The following is a 23162-nucleotide window of genomic DNA, read 5'->3' as shown; positions in this document are numbered from 1 at the left end:
TTCATTGGATATTAATTTATTGCCTTTATTGTTTATGTAATGAGAAGAATCAAGTCGATGAATCAAAACACCTTCCTTTTAAATCATTAATGAGTTTCCCCCCACATATCAATGAAGACAAACAAATATATGCAGGCAACCATAAAATTTCTAAAAATAATCATTTGCAATGCAGAAAACTGTAGGGTGCTTACATTAAATGTAATTCACAAGCTGTGTCTTTAAATTTATATCCAAGAAAAGCTGCACCAGATCACAACAAATAGAGGAGAAATCCTCAGATTAAAATATTTCCAAATTATAAAAGAGGACCTAGGACTTAAAGCAGATGAATGTATTAATCTGAATGTTCAGAATCATCTTGAATAAAGATATCAAGATTCTTGGATGCTGGGATAATATGAGTGAAAATATGCATAAATATATAAATGAAAAGGAAACGTCTTGTCTTTGGGATTCTGATTTACTTAGTGAAATATTCTGTGCTCAGTCTTACTTACAATCAGCATAAATAACAGTATCCAGTAAAGCCAAGAATGCTTTGAATTTTACATTTTTTATGGGCTGAGTTTTCTATTATTCACAATCCTATTTATATCAGGTATCTGATGAGACTCTGCTATAAGCTTCATCCTGATCATAAAATAAAGCCACCATGAATTTTGGCACAGTGAGAATAGAATGAGAATATCTGAGGTTCAAAATTATACAAAAAGAATTGAGGAAATATATCCAGCACCTAAATGTGTTATAATATATATAAAATAGTTCTAATTGGTGCCTTCTATTTCCCTATGAAGGCACATGGCTCTAAGGGGAATTGTTCTCAGAGCTTAATTTATATGACAGACATGTAGCTAAATGTCAATTCTGTTCTCTAATTTTATGATACAGCATGTGAGGTTTTGAAATCAGAGCTAGCTTGGTTGTCAAGGTTACCATGATAACACTCATGGTATTGAACACATACTAGTTGCTATCCAGATGACCTGTAAACAAGTACAGACAGGACCTTGGGGGTTGGAAAAAAAGGAATCTTGTGATGATAGCAGCACAATGCCATTACACAATACAGGTCCTGAGGGCCCAACTTCTAACTATGTCACATCAATATTTAAATGCATGAAATGCCATTGGAAAGCTGGAAAAATAATTCAATGTCCTATAAATATTTCGCCTCAAAATAATGATAAAGAAAAGAGGTTGTGCTGAGAGCAATACTAACTCTGAAGATAAAATAACTTATTGAGTCAAAATTCTATTTGTATATCAGAATAAAGGTCTTTTTTTCATATTCACATTTAGGTGCTATGAGAATCTGTGCTTATGATTTTACACTGAAAGCAGTTAAAAAATAAGATAATTCTTTTTTTTTTTTTTTTTTGAGACAGAGTTTCGCTCTTGTTGCCCAGGCTGGAGTGCAATGGCACGATCTCGACTCACCGCAACCTCTGCCTCCCAGGTTCAAGCGATTCTCCTGATTCAGTCTCCTGAGTAGCTGGGCTTACAGGCATGTGCCACCATGCCCGGCTAATTTTGTATCTTTAGTAGACAGGGGGTTTCTCCATGTTGATCAGGCTGGTCTCGAACTCCCGACCTCAGGTGATCCACCCACCTCGGCTTCCCAAAGTGCTGGGATTACAGGCGTGAGCCACCACACCCGGCCCAAGATCATATTTTAAGTACCACAATGCTTAAATGTCTTTTGGTTAACCTTGTTGATGTAAATACAAATGTAAGTTAAGAAAAATTTATATAAAGATTACATAAAATTATATTCTTAAGGTCTGCCATATGAATGTAGCTCCCTAAAACCAAGTTTAAGCAAAAGGCTGAGCATTGGGAATCAATGGACACAGTGACAGAGCTATAGAAAGATGTTGCTTTGATGCATTTCTCCTTACCAACATTCTTTTCTTATTCCTAATTCTCAACACATCAGTATCCTCTGTGATATAAACACATATACAATCAAGTAACTATTTTCAGAATGCCATTTATTCTCTCTAGATTTTGAGCCATTTTTTTTTTTTTAATCTAGTCAAAGAAGGCACAAGACCTGCAGCTAAGAATATCTCCAGCTTTAGGCATAATGCCAAGGAACTAGAGATATTAAATAACTTTTAATCAAAACATACATTCCCATGTGGAGACTGTTCAATGTCTGACATAAGCTTGTGTTTAAAAAATACCCTTCCTCTGAAAGATAAAAAGAAACAGGCAAGTTCTAGCATTTCTATTTCTATGGCTCTGTTACATTTTTTAACTTTGAAGAGTCAGTTTAAAAATAATTGGGAGTGGTGAGTGTGATGAGGACATTCTCACATATCAGGCAGTAGGGTTAGTCTAGAAATGACCTCAGGGGTCCTGTTTCAGCTGTAAAAAGAATCAAATAGGATTTAAATGGAGTCCTGCAGCTATTTGGGGTAGAAAGCATAAGAATTCAAGAATGCAGAGGCAGAGTACAGGGTACATGAGATTGTAAACTCCAGAACCTGAGTACTGAGAAGGGGTAGGAAGGAGTTTGGAATGTTCATTGTATTTACTTTTATTACATATTTTATGTTTCACTGGGCTAAATAGTTTCATTAGAGAAAGCCAGAATTATAAAGGACTTCAGGGTATATGGTCTTAGCTGCTTGCCCAAGGAATGTTTGTATCTTAGGGAAAAATGACTTCTTCTTTCTAAGGAGAAAATCTCAGTATAAACATTTCACTGGGTACTAACACATCAAATAATGTCCATGACATAGTGCTTTGACTAGTCAAGTCAAAAACAATCTGAAATAAATTGAAATGTTGAAACAATTGGGCATCTTGTTTCATAGAGTGAATCAGAGAGACCAAGTCATCCAAAAATGCCTGAGCTGATAAAGCCAAGCTCAGCTGCATCAGTTTTACTTCAGATATTAAACAAACAAAAAAAGCATATTTTTTTTTCAGTTATCTTTCGAGGGGAACACTGGCCAAAGATAGCATGTGAAAGATTGGCAAGGATATTTGAATAACATAAGGAGTACATGCAAAGTTGGGACCAATCTTTGTTGGAGGATTAAAGAAAAAAAAAAATCCAAAAAAAGTGCATCTTACCCACATATCTTGGCCCTAGCTAGACTTTGAACAGCAAAATACCAAACATGTTCTCAGAGACTGTCTTTATAATGTCTACAGTCAAATATAGCAGAGTCAGTGGGAAAAGATCGGAGAAGCAACCAGAAGCTAAACATTTTTTCCAATCTGAAATACCAAATTCATCCTTTGAAGACGTGGTCAGAAAAGGGTTGATAATCAGTAACAAACTTTTATTGTTAAATGAATTTTCTTCTAAGTTCTTTCCCGTCACAAAAGTACTCTGTCTTCTTAGACTTTCCTTTTCCGGTCCCATCTATTTTGCCACTATCATCCAGCTGAGGAGCTGTGGGCCTTGGGTTTTCTTACCTGGTTAAGTGAAAGAATAATTCTGACATTATCTTTTGATCTAGAAGTTTCAGATCAGGTCATTTTTACAGGCAATGAGGACAGTGGACTCCACTGAGTTCTCCAGAAAGCTGTGAATGGGACAGCCAAATGCCCTTCTCCAGTGTGTCTGAGTCTGGCTGGGTCTCTTGATACATTAACACTTGGTGACCAAGAATAAGCTAGTAATTGTGTGTATATATGTGTATATATATATATAATTTTTTTTGAGATGGAGTCTTGCTCTGTTGTCCAGGCTGGAGTTAAGTGGCTCAATCTTGGCTTACTGTAACCTCCACCTCCCGGGTTCAAGCAACTCTCCTGCCTCAGCCTCCTGAGTAGCTTGGATTACAGATGCACGACCAAGCCTGGCTAATTTTTTGTATGTTTAGTAGAGATGGGGTTTCACCATGTTGGCCAGGTTGGTCTTGAACTCCTGACCTTGTGATCTGCCCACCTCGGCTTCGCAAAGCGCTGGGATTACAGGTATGAGCCACTGTGCCTGGCTGCTAATAATTATATTTACCCAAGTTCTGCTTGAAGTATTTCCTTTTAATGTACATTTGTACAAATTCTTTCATTCTGTGGTAGGATCCCACCTCTTTATATGTCATCATTGACTATTATTACTTATTTTTTTTGGGAGAGACTCCACATATCCAGCATATGGGCAGACATTGTGGTCACATTTTAATGGGCTTCTTTTCTTTGTCACTGTGCATGAGTCTCCCTCTGGCAAAGATTCAAGTAGGAGTGTCTGACCTCCTTCCTTGGGGCTTCAAGCTTCTTTTTCCCTGCTGGTAACTGAGGTAGGTTCTTTACAGAAACATTTTCAAAATCATTCATGTTGACAACATATCTTTCATGCATATAGTCTGACAGGGCTATGCAAACAGACAGATCAAAACAGCACAAAACAGCTGGGAGCATGGCAGAGAAAAGGAATGTGTAACACGTGGCTTTGGAAACTTTTAGTAGGGGAGCAGCCCAGTGTGTATGAGATGCAGAGGGAGTTGTCAGTGATGGTGCACATAACCACCAGGAGATGAATGGCCGTGTAAGCTCATACTCATGGAGGATGGAGAGGCCTGTAGGTGAGCGCCTGGCGGGGGATCTGGGGAGAGCAGGGCAAACCATGCAGCGCCCTGGATGTGAGCAGAGAAATCAAGTCAATACTTTACCAATAGCGTGAGGCTTCTTAAGTACAGATGTTATGTGGGGAAAACTGTCAAAACATCCTGAAATATATCCAGATTTGGGAGTGATTAGCATGTGCAACTATTTTTTTCCAAGCCCGTATCTGCATGTTTAGTAGGAAGCAATATTTTAAACCAGTCGTCCACCACCCTCTGAAAGTGGGGCCAAAGCAATGCATGCTCTTAAGTGCAGGGAAGTCACATCAACATCCCAGCAAGGCCACCAAACCCTAAGATAAGTAATATTAGGTTGGTGCACACGTAATTGCATTGAAAGCAATGGCAAAACCCGCAATTACGTTTGCACCAACCTAATACTTGAGTCTTAGAAATGGTTGGTTCTACCATCATAGTACAAATATCACAGCGGGCAATGGCCTTGCCAAAGAAGGTTGTGGGTTATCATTCAATGAAATCAGGCCATTTTCCACCTAAAATCTCATTTTCTATATTTGGCAAACCATACTCCCCTTAGTATATTCTTACACCTCACGTAATCATCAGAAGTTGAATGCATGTGAAATTGCATGAAGCACAAATAATTTACTAAAAGAAACAGCTTAAACAGTCTCACTTAACTCCTGGTCAACGAATGCAGGAGGCACTGAAGTAAAGAAGGCTTGTTAAACAGAAGAAAGTGAAACTGTGGTAATAAATTCCCTTTCAACTCCATCTGGAGTTCACATTCCTCTTTGGCATTCTGTGAAACTAAATGACTGAGGAACTTCCTTCCTAAACTTTTCATGTTTTCTCCTGAGGGCAAGTTGCAAATATAAGAAAACTTCAGTGTCAGCTACAATGCTATATGCGAGGTTTCTGGGATTAACCTCCCCGATTCTTCTGAGACCAAACTGGGTAAACCAGCACGATCATTTGATCACGATGACAAAGGGACTCTACCCAGCCTCCTTGGCAACTCTCTTTTAATCAGTAAAGGTATCAGGAATGGTCAAGTCACTTATCCAGTATTATTCATCAACCATCTAATCATTTCTTGCAGAAATAGTAACTGAGAACCTACTGTGTACCAGGTACTCTTCTAGACATTGGGGATAGAGTGATTAGTAAAAGACACAAACTGCTGTCCTTGTCGCACTTGTCCTCATTATGTCTATATTTTAGTGAAGACAGACAATAAAGAAGAAAAAATATTTAAAACAGGTAGTGCTAAGTGCTAATTAGAAAACAAAGCAGGGAAAGGGGACAGACATATTGGGGAGCAAAAATTGCTGTTGAAAATGAGGTAGTTAGGGAGGGCCTCGCTGAGAAGGTGACATTTCCAGAAGCCCTGGAGAAAGGGAGGGAGTCAATATGCCAGTATGTGGGGGAAGAACCTAGCAGAAGAGGAAACAGCTAGAGCAAAAGCCCGAGGTAGGAGCCTGCCTGCAGTGCCCCCCTGGGGGAGGGGACCATGTCATTCTGCTGGGGCACAGTCGTGAGGGGAAACTGAAGTCTTTGAGCAGAACGTTGTGATATAATTTACGTTTGAACAGTGTCAGTCCATTGCTTTAATGAGAATGGACTAAACTGGTGGCAAGGTAGGAGTGGGAGAGGATGGGGAGGGTCAGGGGATAGGGAGGGAAAGGCAGGAAGAAGCAGAGGACCAGTTAAGAGGTAAGAATCCCGAAAGAGAGGATGGTGACTCTGCCAAGCCTGGGAGGGGTCCCCTACAGGTGGAAGTGGCCGCATTCTGTATACACATGCTGAAGGTATAGCCTGAGGACCAGATGTGTGATGTGAACCAAAAGAGTCCAGAATAATGCTAAGCTTTTTCCTGAGCTATTTAGTTTTGCTTCCCTGTTCCAGGAACTGACACCTTTAGTTCAGCATTGTTAACACTGAACTGTCATGGTTTATGTAGCTGACTTTTCCACTATACTATCAGGTCATTTTCAGGGATTTTTGTCCTGTTCCTATTAGTTTCTCTCTCATTGTGCACACACAGTGTAAGAAAACGGGCCCTCAATTAATTTTTATTAAATTAAAAGGCCTTATGGATATCAGAAAGTAAAACCTGCATATACAAATGTGTCTGCAGACTCAAAGTCTAAAAGAGATGAATTTAGGCTTAATGTAAGTCAGAGAATCACTTGGAACTTTAATAAAGAATGAAAATATAATGTGAGCCATTACAGTTCTTCAGACTATTATTGCTGAAACACTGCCATGTAATACCTCTGGTATACAGCAGAGGTTAACTGGTTAATCTCTATGTATTTTAATTATTTGAATTTCTCTAAAAAATCTCTTTACCCCATGTAATTGGATAATTTCATAACACCAGAATAATAATGCATTAATAATTTCTTCCAGGAATTATATTATCTCTAGAAGCAAAGGAAATGTAAAGAAATGGACAGGTTACTTTCAGGATTAATTCCAGGTAAGTTACAACAGAATTAAGGCTTAAGAAAGCCCTCTATTACACAGACCATCTTGCTTTTTAAAAAACACACAAAACAAACAAACAAATCACTAAAAGGATAGTCAAGATGATAAACTAGAAAAGAGTTCACTAATGTGCTTTCTGTGTCTGCAATTCAGAACTTCCTCCTTTTGACTTATCCTCTTGAGGCTGGGGGCAGAGGCATTTTCGGGGGAGAATAAAGTGGTGGACTAATTTTGAAAGTCTAATCATGGCCAATATTAGAAATTACTGGTAGAATTGTTGTTAAGATTCACTAAGGAAAATCTCAGTGAAAGTGTTCTATAAACCGTTAAGTGCCAATTATTGTCAGACAAATATAATTATGAGTTCAAAAATCACCAAGAATGTATCTTGTATGTTGACTTTAATAAGAATGGCAGACCACTTCCATCAAGACATCCTTCCCTTTTGGATGACCAGCTGTGTCCTTTACTGATATGGAATAGCTGAAAGACAGGTAACAATTATCTACTGAAGATATGTAGAAATATTTAACAGTCTCTTTGTTTTCACCACCTATTTTAAAAGGAAAAACTGTATGGGCTGGAATATATTTCTTCATCAGAAAGTTCCAGTATAAACACATCACAAACTGATGTTTTTTTTTTTCTTCTTTCATCGTGAAAAGTCAACACACTTAGTTGTATTTGACCCAACTTGTCAAGCTTCCTGTTATTAAGCAGTCATAGAAAAAAAGTAAAAGGAACGCAGAAGACAAGACGTTAATGTACTGAACAATGCATATATTCCTTATTCTCTTTGCCCATCGCAGTGGCCTCATTCATCGCACTCCTGTGGACTCTCTTGGGCCCATCAATGCTTTTCTGGGCTGAGCCACAAAGAACCCAGCCATGTGACCAGTGCTTGGGCAGCAGCCAAAATCCTTCCTGGCCCTGGCACATGGGTGAGCCCCAGGCATCAATCAAGCCCTGTTGCTATCTCATTTGGCACTCCGCTTTCCAAGGACAGTTTCATCCTGGGGACAAGCCTAGGTCAGGCATAGGAATCCCAGGTCTTCTGTTTTTTCTTCTGGGTAGAATACAAGATGTACCAGTTCAGAGCGGGAAGGACAGTGTGGGCCAGCAGGCCGAGGGTGGCACAGAGAATGGTACAAGTATTTTCTGTGCACCAGATGATTCAGCTTCACTGCAGTTCTATGCTTGAGTTCTTTAGTACAGAATCCCTAAACTTCTACCACAGATTTAATTTTTTGAGTTATTTGTATGCATGTAGTCTAACGTGTATCTGTTTGTTTTGGATGATCACATAACAGCAATAATCTACCTTTAATTGTTCTAGTTAATGCTCTCATCTTTAGGCAAATGGATTAAAAAATGTCTCTCTATATAATTATTCTTAAAAATTATTCTTATAAAGATCTTGAAAATGATACCCAGAGGAGAAACAACCTATAATTGGAAAAGCATTATTATTCATACAAGTAATTCGCTGTTTAAGAATACTCATTCACGAAAGGCATTACCAAAACAATTTACAAGTCCAAAAATGTGGGGAAGACAAGGGAGGATTTGAGGGTATGGCTGAGTGTAACTCTCTCCTTTTTCTCCTGGTTTTGCAGCTGATCTTTCTGTTTGCTAATTCACTAAGGAGAGGCTAAGCACCGGTATTTTCCATCTTCATCACCTGCAGGTTGATTCATCACTTGTTATTCTTATTATAAAAGTGCACATATAAAATTCAACTTAGGAAAATAATTTGGCATTTATTATAAGACTATTTCCTTGTCTATGCCTTAGAAGATCTCCTGGAACACATGAAAGATTTGTTGACTCATTCAACTAACATTGACCAAGCTCCTACAGGACACCAGGCCCAGGTATAGGGGATAGAGAATAGAAAGAAAAAAATCTCTGTCTTAAATATACTATGATAATAGGATAAGGGGAATGGGAGAAAATTAAGGAGCCAGTTTTCCCACAATACAGTTATTGCTACAACAGGAATTTGCAAAGGTGTCCTATGGGAACATAAGGAGAGACACCTCACCTAGATTCCGAAAGTGACAGAGAGAGTGCGAAGAGTGCAGAGAGGAATTCTAGGAGTACATGACACTTGTTCTAATTCTTAGAATGTAAGTAGTGATTAGCTAGCTTGAGAATAGGTGGGATAGAGGTCTAAATTCTAACATAAGGCATGTTTGTGGGCCTGGAGGGTACAAAGGACACAGAACTGCAAATACTTTGTTATGTCTGGACCAAGACAGGAGGCTGGGAAGGCAGGCTGGGATTCAATCCAGAGAAACAAATAAGAATGGAGTTTCATGCCCATGAGTCTAGTAACCAACCCCAGCGAGAGGACACACTTGATCACTCAATTTGGCACCCAATTTCCAGTCAGAGTGACTGGGTACAAAATGGAGTCACATGCATGCTCCCAGAGATTACCACCATGTTCAGCAGTTTCAGAACCAACCAGCTACAAAAGACAAAATTGTTACTATTTGATGAAGAAACGGAAAACTTTCACAGAACTTGGTGTTCTCTATTTGGCTATCACAGGGTATCTGGTGAAACGTTTCTTGTTAGAAAAAGATATAAACATAACCACAGGCTGAGATATAGGCCCGTGGGTCAGATTACGAGCCACTGAGTGGGGTTCTATCTCTGAGAAAAGGAAACCAGCATGATTTTGTGTGACAGTATGACACTGTCCCATCCTTAGTTTCAGGATTATATTCAGCTATTAAGGATCTCGTTCCATTTTTTTTAAGTTCACATAGTGATTTATGTTTTCAATGAGAACTAACTTAAAGTTTCATAAATATTTAAAAAAATATAGTCTAACACGCAAATCTTTCTTCATATATCATAGACTACTTTGTCCATCAGGATATTTCTTTTCTTCTCTTTTTTTTTTTTTTGAGAGAGGGTCTTGCTCTGCTGCCCAGGCTATAGTTCAGTTGCACAATCCTAGCTCACTGCAGCCTCTACCTCCCACACTCAGGTGATTCTTCCACCTCAACTTTCAGAGTAGCTGGGATTACAGGTGTGTGCCACCATACCTGGCTAATTTTTTTGTATTTTTAGTAGAGATGGGGTTACACCATGTTGGCTAGGCTGATCTCGAACTCCTGGCCTCAAGTGATCCACCTGCCTCAGCCTCCCAGAGTGCTGGGATTATAGGCGTGAGCCATTACACCCGACCTATTTCTCTTCTTAAAGAATTTTTATTGAGATATAATGGAAATACACCAAATTTGCATATTTGTTGTTTAATTTGATTAATTTTGACATATGTATTCCCCCGAGCCAACATCATGATCAAAATGACAAACATTTCCATCACCCCTAAAATATCCTTATGTTCCTTTGTGATCCATCCCTCCCCACCATCCTCTTCTCTAGGAAACCAGAGATCTACTTTCTGTCACTATAGATTAGATTGCATTTTCTAGGACATTACAGAAATGGAATCACACAGTATGTGCTCTTTTTTGTTTGGCGTCCCTTACTCAAAAGCTCTATCTCTCATCATCAAAGATTCTTCCCTTCTGACTGAGGTTTGGTAACGAGCATCGGAAAATTCCAGGACAGTGTTTACCAGAGTGGGGCCAGAGGACCATCTGCCTCAGAGTCATCTAGGTACTGGCTAAAATGGGCTGATTCACCTCTTCCAGAACTCTTACATCCGAATGACTGCTCTGTTCAAATAGCAGAGCTAACAGTTTTAACCTAACCTCTTAGGGAACAACTATTTCTATCTCTTGGTTCAAATTGCTGCTTTTCTTTCATGTCTTTCTACTTTTTTTCTGTAACCTGAGCAATTTTTAGTTCTTTTTGTTACAGCAGCACACTGAACTAAATGCCTTTAAGACACAACCAGTGACAATTTTCCAAGACCTCTTGGTACCATATATTTAAAAGTGTGGTTTGGATTACTTTTCCATAAAAAGCACATGCATTACTAACTTTCTTCCCTTAGTTACTTTGCTATCTATTTATAAAGTCTGCCATTAGGGCCAGGACTTGAATAAAGAAAACAAAGCACTTGCTTCAAGTGCAAAATGTAAGAGGGTACCAAAAAAACCTCAGTGATCCAGACAAAACAAACAAACAAACAAACAAACAAAATTCAGGCTGGGCACGATAGATCACACCTGTAATCCCAGCACTTTGGGAGGCCAAGGCGGGCAGATCACAAGGTCAGGAGTTCAAGACCAGCATGGCCAACATAGTGAGACCTCGTCTCTACTAAAAATACAAAAAATTAGCCGGGTGTGGTGTTGGGCGCCTGTAATCCTAACTACTCAGGAGGCTGAGGCAGGAGAATCGGTTGAACCTGGGAGGCAGAGGTTGCAGCAAGCCAAGATCATGCCACTGCATACCAGCCCGGGCAACAGTGTAAGACTCCTTCTAAAAAAAAAAAAAACAACAAAAAAAAAATCCATGGTGGACAAAGTATCAAAATTTTCAATAAAGTCAGCATCAGTAACAGTGCCATATTGTGTCTGAGGAAGCAGGAGAAAAAAAAAAACAGCAATGGTTATACTGTCTTTTTAAGATTATTATTATTTACATTTTACACCCAAGACAAGTGACTCCCTCAGTATGTCCTAGTCCTGGCCCCGGTCCACATCCTGGTCCACTTGACATTTCACTGTGCAACAGGCTATTTGCGGTCCTAACATCGTCATTACAATGTTACTTCTGGCCCAGCTTTTAGAATGTGCTATGAACATTAAGAGCTAACTCAAAATGCTCTATCTAGACACATACACTGATCCTTACTTTTTCCCTTGCCATAAAACACAAGCACAACCAATCCCAGGCAAAGATACAAACACCAGTCACTACAGTCCTGAATTTTTTAAAGGGCCTCAACTGTGCATTGAGAATGGGGTGTGTTCATTCGTGTCTGATTACAGGTACCTTCAACATGAAACTAGACACCCAGAAACCATAGCTCTGATTAATATTATCATTTAAAACATGTACTTTACTTCTTATAGGAACTAACAACGTTTGAGAAAAATCAATGTGTAAGAATAAGCTATATAATAAATGGGTTCCAATAGGACTGAAAATATGCCCAGAAATTGCTGGGGATAAGGGGAAGTACAGTGGTTCTGAATGTTTTAGTTAAATGATTTGGGGAAAACATGCCAAGATTCCCATTCACTCTCAGAAAGTTTGCTTGGATGTATCATTTTTACCGAAAACAAAAGGACTCATACTCAGCTAGTTACGGATGCATATAAAGAATTAAGTTCTTTGCTGTGGAATAAAGAATTTAAGAGGAACACTGGAATATCAGAGCTGGTAATAGATTGTGAGTGCTGGTCTTCAGGGTCCACATGGGACTGTGTAAGATTCAGACTGTACCAGGAGGAAATTTCAAGTAATTTTGTCATCCATCATCATCACCAGCTACAACAGCATGGTGGATGGGGAAGATGTGGGCTTTGGAGTCAGACAGACTCAAGAGGAAAGTCCAGCTCCACTCTGTCCTGGCTGTCTGACCATGGCCCTTTTTTGTGCCTGTTTCTCCAACTGTGAAATGAGCCTATTTTGCAGGCTCGCCACAAGAATGAAGCAGGACAGGACACGTGCAGCATGTAGCACAGGGCTGGCGCATGGGGCGCCCTTATTAAACTGTACTTGTTGTTATCACTGTCAGCAACATAGGCTTTATTCAGTGTCTGGAGGTTCTCTGACTTGCAGGCAGATCAATGAAGGAAATTTTATAGGGGGAAAAAAACACAATAGAATCTGTAATTATCTACCTGTGCCTGACTAGACAAAAGGGACTGATAAGGTTTGGCTGTGTCCCCACCCAAATCTTGAATTGTAGCTCCCATAATTCTCACGTGTCATGGGAGGGACCCAGTGGGAGGTAACTGAATCATGAGGGCAGGTCTTTCTCATGCTATTCTCATGATAGTAAGTATCATGAGATCTGATGGTTTCATAAAGGGCAGTTCCCCTGCACATGCTCTCTCTCTTGCCTGCCACCATGTAAGATGTGACTTTGCTCCTCCTTTGCCTTCTGCCATGATTGTGAGGCCTCCCCAGCCACATGGACCTGTGAGTCCATTAAACCTCTTTTTCTTTATAAATTACCTAGTCTCAAATACATCTTTATTACCAGTGTGAGAACTGACTAATACAGGGACTGAAGGGCCACATTCCTGATAAAGGCAGAGCCCATCCTGTTTGTCTATATTTTCAGTGCTAAGTCCCTAAATGTGGACATTTCATTCTCATAAGAGCTCCAGGAGACAACTCTTGAGTTGAGCGACATTCCTTTAAGAAGAGGAGCTTTCCTTGCCAAAAACGAGCAGCTGATCAAAGTCACGGTTACTATGTACGGTTTTGTTCCTGACATTTTAAAAGATCCAGAAAAGAGCTTCAAAAGTTCATCCAAAAGTGGATATAAAGTAGGTGGTGGGAAAAAGGCCATAAGAGAGCTGGAGTTATTCACTCCAGAGAAGAGAGGGTCGACAGTTTTCAAAGTGCAGAGCATTACAATGCTCATGCTACTCTGTTTCCTTCATCTCCATGGAATAGAAGGGCTCCTATCAATACTTCTTTTTGGATAGATGGATGATTTCCCTTCCTGAAGACACAGGATCACCCAGATGACCTTTTGAAATCTCTTCTAGTTCCAATCTTTGCACAAATCAAAAAGAGCAAATACAAATCCAGCTCACCAATGTAGGGTCCCAGTAGGTTGAGGTAGTTTGGCACAGTGAAAAGAGTGAGAGCCAGGAGTCAGGCAGAGTGACTTTGAATCTGCTTCTGAGACTCATTTGTTGGGAAGATTTATAGTAGTAAAACAATTCAACCCTTTACTCAATGGTAGCACCAAGATCATCTCTGCCTCCTATAGTTCCTGAAATGATTAACTAATGTTGGCAAAGCACCTAATGTGTTGACTGACACACAGCAGGTTTTTGATAAATTGAAGATTTTATTCTAATTGGCAAAAAATGGGTAGAATAGTTCCATTTAAATCATAAGAGAGCAATAACACTGGTTATACCACATCAGGAACATTGCAAATTCAAGTTGGCCAACTGCCTACCACTGACAACTCCTCATCCCACAGAATCCTCTCTGCAAACTACAGCTTGTCCATGCCAAAGAATGTTTGAGGGGCAACTTATTAACTATCTTTTGCTATGAAGCAGAGGAAACTGAAGGCAAGGTCTAAGACATGTTGGTTGAAATCTGGCTTCTCTCACTGTCACCACAAGAATCAAATTAATTATTTTAAAAAGGTTTCAAATACATTTCCAAGTATAGGGAACGTATTTCACATGCCTCAGAGTTTATGTCTGAGTACATCCCACTGAATTGTAATTCTCACTAAGTATAGTAAAAATGTCAGTCACAAAACAGGCTTGCAAAACAAACATTGTCAGAAGCTATAATTATGATTCCTCACCTTCACGAATGATATAAAGGTAAAACTTGAAGTCATTAAGAAATTAAATGGCTCTCTCAGAGCAGGGAAATGTACTGGTCAGGGACCTAGAGTGAATAAAAGAACTACTTCTCTCAGGTTTTTCCATAAAAATGTAATTTTTTGGCATTACGTCAATGTGATCTTACATATTTAGCATTTACAGAAAGATGCTGGAGTGCAAGAGAGAGCAGCTCTGGTTTTTGTTCTTTAACTAGAGGTGGGGTCTGTGTCAAGACACCTGGAGGCTGTGAGGAACTGGAAAAGACAGAGGAAATACAAGGTACAAACATGCACACAAAGTGAGGCCCCAAGGAGAACGTGGCCAAAAACACGGGAGTGTTCCTGAAGCCCCTCTATGTTCCTCAGAGAATCAAAGTTGGCTTGGGGGAGCACTTCCTGTTTCTACCAAAGGGATAATGGGTTACAGTTGACAGAACCAAATGTTACAGACAAGGGAGCAGAACAAAGCACTTTGAACCGATGGAGTCACAGGAAAGAGCAGCTTATTTTTGTTGGGAGGGAACATACACGTAGGTATGGCATGTTGTATTGTAAAATGACTCCAGCTATGTCAGGGAGCTGGACAGGGCCCAGTGTGGATCTACGAAGGCCATTGTGCCATTAAATAAACACTGCAGGAATCTCACAAGATAATGAAGCAGCCCTTTTATTACCACCCCACCAGCTTTATGCTGAGGGGTCATGTTAAAATTCATTGTTTGAAATGAATACATTTCATTGTTGTTGTTTTCTCCTTTTTTCCGTGGTATTTTTTTTTTCACAGGTATTGACAAATGCATGCATTTCTAGTGGCAACAAATCACTGAGCTGTTGAAATAGTTTCTAGAGTCTAAACCCAAATATTTCCATTAACTCATCATCAGGCTCATCATTTTCACAACACCATTTTAGAAGTGGGGATATAAAAAAGTCCTTTGAAATCTATTGTATTTATCCTTACACTGCCTAAAGTCATCAAATCAAGCTTCCTCAAAACCACAGCGGTTACAAACCTGACTGCCCAGCAGTTACAAGCAGGTTCATTTATAATTGTTATTTGTACACGTAAAACAATTGGACAAAAGAAAAAAGCAAAACGGCAACTAAGATAACAAGATAACAATCAAGAACATTAGAGGAAGAAAACAAAATCCAGGAAATTCAAGGAAAAGAAAACTATCTATGATGTCGGATATTAAGTTCAAAAGTCCTTGTTACCAAGGGGACATTAAAACCGTGTTTTGCTTCCATATCTCCCTTTCTGAGTCCCCTTGAAAAAAGTGGTCTAGGTCACAGATTCTTTCAGTGTGTGAAATAATTCCTAGGAATAGGGCAAACTCTTTCAGCAGTTTATTCATTATTTTAGGCCACTTAGATAAATGACAATAAAAGTCTGTTCAGAGAGCTACTGGCTTGGAGAAATAGAAGAATCTTCAGAAATGCTTATCTCAATACCAAGGAGTAATTCATGTGCTTGGAGTTCCTAACTAATAAAATCCTGTAAGGTAACATGATTTTTAATGTTAAGAGACAACAAGGCCATGATATCTACATTCTACACTTAAAATGAAATGTGTTCATTTATAATTAAGTGGTTAAAAAAAAGTCTCCACTAATCCAGATTTTAATAGCTATAACCCTTTCATTGAGAGAGATGTTAAGTTATGGTGGCAAGGAGAGGTTGCTAAATATTTTAAGGCACTTTGACCATGTTCCTACCCATATTAATGTCCTTCTAGAGGAGTTTTCCCATTACTAGATTTTTTCTCCTTTTTTTAAAAATAAAAAATAAACACTAGTGTTTCTGTTCATTTTGGAAATATGTCTTGCAAAGGACTTCAGAGATGTTTTTCTTTCTTTTTAAAAATGACCTTCTAATAAAAATAACAGACTTTTCAGATAACACAAAACTCAAAGCAAATAACATTAGACTCTGCCAATATGGTCATGAAAAGACCAAAGAGTCCTTCTGAAGTAGGGTGACCAAATGCCAAAATAACATAAAACATTCTAACAGAAGGCAAGTGAAGTGTTACTCAGAGAACCAGCAATCAAAGCAGCCTGCAGTTGGAGGGTGTTACAGAATCCTCATCTAGCAAACCTTCCAGCTTGACCACTGCTTGTTTTCAACACAGTACTTCCTCATTGGCAGGGCATGCTGCTTTTCTTGACATCAGGAAACAATACCATTCTTTTTTTTTTTCTTTTTTCTTTTCTTAGACACAGTGCAGAACCCAACACATTTCAAGGCCATATGATGTGGTTTTTGCTGATTTGTGAACCAGTTGCTGGTTTTGAAAAGGAAATTGCACTCAAGCTCAACCGCGCTGCACTAGTCTTGGTTTACCTGCCATATGCAAAGCGTCTGTCTTTGTGATGATCACCAAAAGTATCCCAAAGCCTGAGAGAAACACTCACTTCATCAACAACATCCCGAGAACGCTCCAAGACCTGCAGGAGAGAGAGACAGCATCTGTGCTCAGTGTCAGTAAGAAGTTCCCCAGGAGAAGTGTGTTCAAGTCAGCACCCTCAGTGCCCCTCAATTCACTTGCATTCAGTTTCCTTATTCTATCTAATGGGATTTAAGCTAAGTCTTAATTCTCTTTTTGGAACCACCTGTCTCAACCCTCATTCAGGATACCCAGAGCCATAGTCTCCGGTTTGCATTTTACTTTTGTTTTCTTTTGTGGCACTAAAAAGGTTAGTTTTATTTTGAATGTGCAATTTACCCATGCTCCTCCTTGAAAAAATCAGACTGGTAACCAGCAATGATGTGCCCTAGGGATGCTAAAGACACTCTGTGCATCTTACCTCCTGGCACACGCGGTACTGGTCAATCGCCCACACGGTTGGCACATGGGTGGCCAGCAGCTGATACTGCGTGAGTGTGGTATTGCATGCCCTGGCACAGATCAAGCGCGTCTTTCCCACGGCATTGTCACCGACGACCACACACTTGATGGTTTCAACGTTGGGTCTTTCGTAGTCCATGTCAGCGTCCATTTATAAAACTCTGTAAGAAGAGAGTGAACACCGCAGTAAGAACACCAAGGCTTTCCAGAGCAATCGAAGACGTGAGAGGTTCAGGGAGTTTTGCCTTCGTCCAGCCACTTCCTTGGAGGTGCAGAAGCACAGGCAAGAATGTTTGGAAGTTCATACTAAGCCTAATTGACACTCAAGTTTTCTTTTTATATCTCACACAAGTACAAAAACATGGGACTGTTATTTTGACCCCAAACGGTTTATTCCCGTTAACATGTTATTTTCTTCTTGGTTTTCTCTAAACACAACCTGCCTACTGGAGCTCCATTCAGCCACTGTCGGGACAGCTGGCACACATTTATAGCCTACTGGCTACTCACGTTGGCCTGCTAGCAAGCCCGGTCACCTGTAGGGCTAAACATCAACATTGGGACAATAGGCAGCCTTGGCAATGCTAGCATCTACTTCATCATAATATTGCCCATTAGCCAATATCTGTTGTTGAAAAGTAGTTTTCTATAGGTTCAAAACTGTTATGGGGACTTAGAGAATAATCAAAAGTGCAGGCTGAAAGACTACCTGACGTCAAAGAAGAGTAAACTGTAAGTCTAAATTTAATCAAATTAACTTATATTTATTTGTATGAAATCAAATTCATAATTCATAAATATATATATAGAGAGAGAGACAGAGAGAGAGAGAGAGAGAGAGAGAGAGAGAGAGAGATGGAATATCACTCTGTCACCCAGGCTAGAGCACAGTGGTGCAATCCCTACTCACTGCAACCTCTGCCTCTTGGGTTCAAGCGATTTGCCTACCTCAGCCTCCTGAGTAGCTGGGATCACAGGTGCCCACCGCCATGCCCGGCTACTTTTTATATTTTTAGTAGAGATGGGGTTTTGCCATGTTGACCAAGCTGGTCTCAAACTCCTTATCTCAAGTGATCTCCCCACTCTGGCCTCCCAAAATGCTGGGATTACAAGCGTGAGCCACCGTGCCCAGCCACAAAAAAGATATTCTTAAGAGGGCCCATAATAAGATTCAAAAAAATTATCTTCTGTGTTTTCATCAAGAAATCTGGAACATATGGCAAAGAATAATTTTACCAGGAGAGCTACTTTGATATCTTCCTGAAATCATCCAAGAAGGTTTAAACAGAGTTGCTGATGAGAGGCCAAGAGGAAGAAAAAAGCACCTGTCAGCTTGGTCTCCCCAGGGACAGGACCCTTCACAAACAGGGGTGCAGACTGCTTACCAGTAGCAGCTGGGTAGGAGGCCAGCCATGTATGATTTTAATATGTTAATTAATTATAACTGCATTTTTGAGGGAGTCTATTGTAATAAGAACAGATACTACACTTGATCTTAGTCAAAAGGCTGACAAGCAATGGAAGTCCATTGTTAAACTGAAAAAAGTGGGTGGACAGTCATTTTTAAGGAGTCAGTAAAGACTTTAATGGCTATGGTAAAGAAACTGTTCAGAGTAAAGTCTAATACATAATTGGGACTCAAGTGTTGTTTAATTCATCTGATTTGAGAAAACGATAACTTGGATAATATGAGATTAAGGGCATTGACAGGGATATAGTGAAAGAATATTAAGAAGAATTATTTTTCACAGTTAGGACTATTGGAACATGGGCTGTCTCAGAAAGTGAAGGGTATGGAACTGTCGACTGTAATGCCATCACAAGACGTGTTAAAGCTGAGGCTGGAGAACGATTTGGCAGGAATGGAGTAGAGTGATTCGAGGAACAGATGTGTGCTTAGGTTAGGATTGGATTTGTAATTCCTATACCGTGGAGAGGCTTAAAACAGTCAGATACCTGTCCACCCAACAAATACTTATCCTGAACATCCTGAGTGGGGAAAAGGAGTCTTTAAAAATCTCCAATTCTGATGATCAACCAGGCATGGTGACTCCTAAAATTGATTTCTTGCAAATTTAGTTTTAAACTTCTATGGTTTTCTTAGTTACCCGTCTAACAGTATAACATAGCAAAAGCATGAATTTAGTGTTAGATTGGTGGATCCTAAACAAATCCCAGGGAACACTCTGCAGTATCTGGAGATATATCTGGTTGTCACTTAGTGGAGGGAGTTCTGCTTCTGGTGGGTAGAAGATCAGAGACGCTGCTGCTAAACATTTTGCAATGCACAGGACAATGTCCCACAACAAATAATTACCCAGTCCCAAATGTTACAGGGCTGAGGTTGTGGAACCCTGCCTTAGAAGGATGTGAGTTTGAATCCTAGCTCCCCCCTTTTCCAGTCATTGGACTTTGGGCAAGTTGTTTGTACTTTCTGAACCTCAGTCTCCTCATCTGTTAAGTGGGAATCATAATAATACTCATCTCCTAAGGTTGTTGTGAGGATTATGTGAACTGATGAATTAAGTCCTCAGTGTAGTACCTGACACACTGATGGTTTCAAAAATTATAATCATGATGCTGAATGCCTTCAGATGACAACAAAATTGAGTCAGGTGGAAGGCCACAATTAGATGCAAACTCATAAATCTAATAATGACAGAGTTCTATAAAAAGGATACAACTTGGAAGAATTAACCAAACAGTAACTCACTGAAAATGAAAGAACACAGAAACAAGACATGGTATAGCTGATCTTAAGCTAAGAAGACAGAAAAATTTTGGGTGTGGAGAGGGCGGGGAAGAGGTCACAGTTAATGAAAAGATAATAGAGTCAGAAAGCTGTGTTAAAAATGCTTGCCTGAGGCATTTCTAAATTCCAGAATAAAAATGGTAATACTTAACACTCTTTGAGAAGTTTCTGGTTACATTAGCATGGGGTAGTAGCCTGAATCAGAAAAACAGATTCTAGTTGGAGTCTCACAACTTTGGAAATGGAGGTTCATTACTTTAAATGTCCTCAGTGGTGGGAAACCTTACTCTTTTAAGGGTGAATTTTATTTATTTATTTATTTTTTTGATAGATAAATGTCATATAAAGCCAATCCCTAAAATTTGGGAGAATGTTTAGACTTGGTAAAAACGGAGAATAGGACGCTAACAATACAGAATTGATTTTCTGGTAGGCTTGCAAACTAGCCCTGCTAGCAGCCCCCAAGAAGGAATCCCCCAAATAAGTTGAATCATAGCAGCACTGATGAAATGGCTGTGTCGCTTTCACTGAAGATGACTTCGAGAGTAACAGAAGCCCTTCTAGTTTCGTATTAAGGCTATGATTACAAAAACTATCACTACTTTACTTATTTTTAGACACATTTCATGAGTAGTCCTAAGAAGAATTTCTGTGTCAAAGGTGAGAATAACATCCGTGGGTCCTCTAATCCCTAACAGTCTGCTCGAGACCAAAGTGACTGCCAAAGGTGCTGACCCTTGTGCGAAATGGATAATATGTAAGGGAAAATAAAAGGCTGGGCAGAGTTAAATATTCATGGCCCAGATCACTTGCTGCAGATATGGAATTTCCAGGAAGCATTCACTGAATTTCCAAATACTGAAAATCTTTTATTTGGAATAGAAATGTCTCTTGAGGTACTCTAAAAAGTATTTTAAGAATGTGAAGTCACAGCTAAGGATGGAAACTCATGCTACAGTTGCATCGTTATAAATCATTTGTTCATTTGTTACACATAAACACAGAAACATTAAATTATGGTAGTAATTATAAAAATATGCAATTTTATCCTTCTCCACTTGTTACAGGCTCTAATTTATTCATATCTAGCATTCTGATGGTTGAGTGTACTCTTAGGACCATCTGGATAATGACTGTCTGGTTTCTGATTTTTATTTACCTAGAATGAGAGTAATAAGTATTATTCATTTAACACTATTAATAAATGTCACCACTATAAATCCTGCTGATCGATGTGGAGACCCTCTCACACTTAGATACATACCTGAGGAGACAAGGAAGGTAGGAAAAAAAAAAAAAGAAAAGCTTGAAAGAATGGACACTGGTAATCTGCTACCATGGCAGCTCTGCCATCTTACGCAAAACTGACTTGAACGTTATTCCATATTTTCACCAATACCTGATGAATCCACTTGCACAGTATTCAGAAGTCAGAAGGGACAAGTTTATTTGAAAAACTGTTAAATAAACAAGACCATGCAGGTAGGGAAGTGAAGGGCATGGTGGAGTAGTTCTGGTCCCCACCACTCACAAGGCTGACCTAGAAAAGCGTGATCATGATCTTCATGGTCTACAGAATCACCCCATCTGGTCTGATCATCTCATACCTGTCCGCTATTATTGCTGTCATCTCCTGGACTTCAGGCCACTCCTCCACACTCCCTGCCCACACAGTGTTCTTGGGCCCACAGGATGGTGCAGCCCATATCCTAGCCTCACCATTTCTTCTCTCCTTCAGTGCCAGTGATCTTTACCACATTCTACTTGAGCCATCCATCTCCTTTTGGACACGTGCTGGATATTATTGTCACCCAGAAACATTTTACCTCTGAAATCCGAAATTTCAAAATTCCACTCTCAGAACAAAAACTCCTACTTGTACAGCCTGTGCTGGATGAAATAAGGCCACGGCAGCAACTCCCATCAGGAGGTGAAATCTATTTCCCTTCCTCTTGAATTAATGTTAAGCTTCTGACTGCTCGGCCCAAAAGAATGCGGTGGAGGTGACGCTGTGTGAGGTCTAGAGTCTAGGTCTCCAGCAGCTCCACCTTCTTGCTGTTGGAATGCTGCCACAAGCCCACCATGTAAGGAAACTGGCCTAGCCCAGCAGGGGATGAGAATTCACATTGAAAACCACTGAGGTAGCCCTGCCAATGGCTGTCACCAAGTGCCGGATAATGCAAAGCCATCTTGGACCTTCCAGCTTGGCCAACCCTACAGCTGAATGTAGTTTATGAATGAGCCCAGGTGAAACCAGCAGTGGAATCACCAGCCAACCCTCAGAATCTTGAGAAATCATAAATCATTACTGCTTTAAGCCACCAAGTTTTGGGTTTATGAACCAATAGTCAACAGAAACATAACCATTATACCTTAGGAAAATCTCTAGTACCTTCACTCCTCTATTTTTAAATGTCAGATGATGGTCCCTTTTGAATGGATGATCTTTTCCACCTAGGGTTGATGGGTCATGCCATCTTTACTCTTTACGGTCGCCCTCAATGTCTTGCATTGTATATGTGGTATGCAGAATAATGGCCTCCCTGAATATGTCCATGGAATCCGTGGAACCTGTGAATATGTTCCATTGCATGGCATGAGGGAATAGGGTTGCAGATGAAATTAAGGTTGCTAGTCAGCTGACCTTAATATAAGCAGATTATCCTGGACTATCTATGTGGTGCAACACAATCACAGTGGTCCTTTAAATGCGGAAGAGGTAGGCAGGAAGTCAGAGTCAGAGAGAAATATGAAGATGCTATACTGCTGGCTTTGAAGATGAAGGAAGGGGCTGCAAGCCAGGTAATGCATGTGATCCATAGAAGCTAGAAAAGGTAAGGCAACAGATTCTCCCTTGAGGCCCCCCAAAGTAACATAGCCTGCCAACACTTCAAGCTCAGTGAGACCCATGACAGATCTTTGATTTTCAGAACTATAAGAAAATACACTTTGTTTTATGCTCCTAAGTTTTGAAAATTTGTTACAGCAGCAATAAGAAACTAACGTAGCACACTTCAGCCACACAAAATGACTTTCTCAAATTCTAAATG

The 23162-nt window shown here is 39.8% G+C and overlaps 1 protein-coding gene and 1 pseudogene across 16 annotated transcripts in view; both read right to left on the bottom strand.

Annotated features, from left to right (window-relative positions):
- Positions 1-23162, bottom strand: part of RHOBTB1 (Rho related BTB domain containing 1) — a 132172-nt gene that overhangs the window by 25137 nt on the left and 83873 nt on the right. For 12 of the 16 annotated variants that reach the window (XR_004436426.1, XM_033208510.1, XM_033208508.1 and 9 more), the window contains 2 exons: positions 17320-17521; positions 16856-16959 (listed from right to left, as the gene is read on the bottom strand). Coding sequence is in view for 11 of the 16 variants with exons in the window: in XM_033208510.1 (XP_033064401.1) it covers positions 16856-16959; positions 17320-17511 (296 nt within the window). In the remaining 5 variants the exon portion in view is untranslated. Of the gene's footprint in view, positions 1-4637; positions 4695-16855; positions 16960-17319; positions 17522-23162 lie in introns of all 16 variants that reach the window. The other 4 variants (XM_033208513.1, XM_033208516.1, XM_033208514.1 and 1 more) reach the window with 1 other exon arrangement.
- Positions 18754-18879, bottom strand: LOC117082938 (annotated as a pseudogene).

The sequence above is a fragment of the Trachypithecus francoisi genome, unplaced genomic scaffold (assembly GCF_009764315.1).
Source record: "Trachypithecus francoisi isolate TF-2019V2 unplaced genomic scaffold, Tfra_2.0 Lachesis_group9, whole genome shotgun sequence".
Taxonomy (NCBI): domain Eukaryota; kingdom Metazoa; phylum Chordata; class Mammalia; order Primates; family Cercopithecidae; genus Trachypithecus; species Trachypithecus francoisi.
The sequence above is the reverse complement of the archived record's forward strand: the minus strand, read 5'-3'. Positions and strand labels throughout refer to the sequence as shown.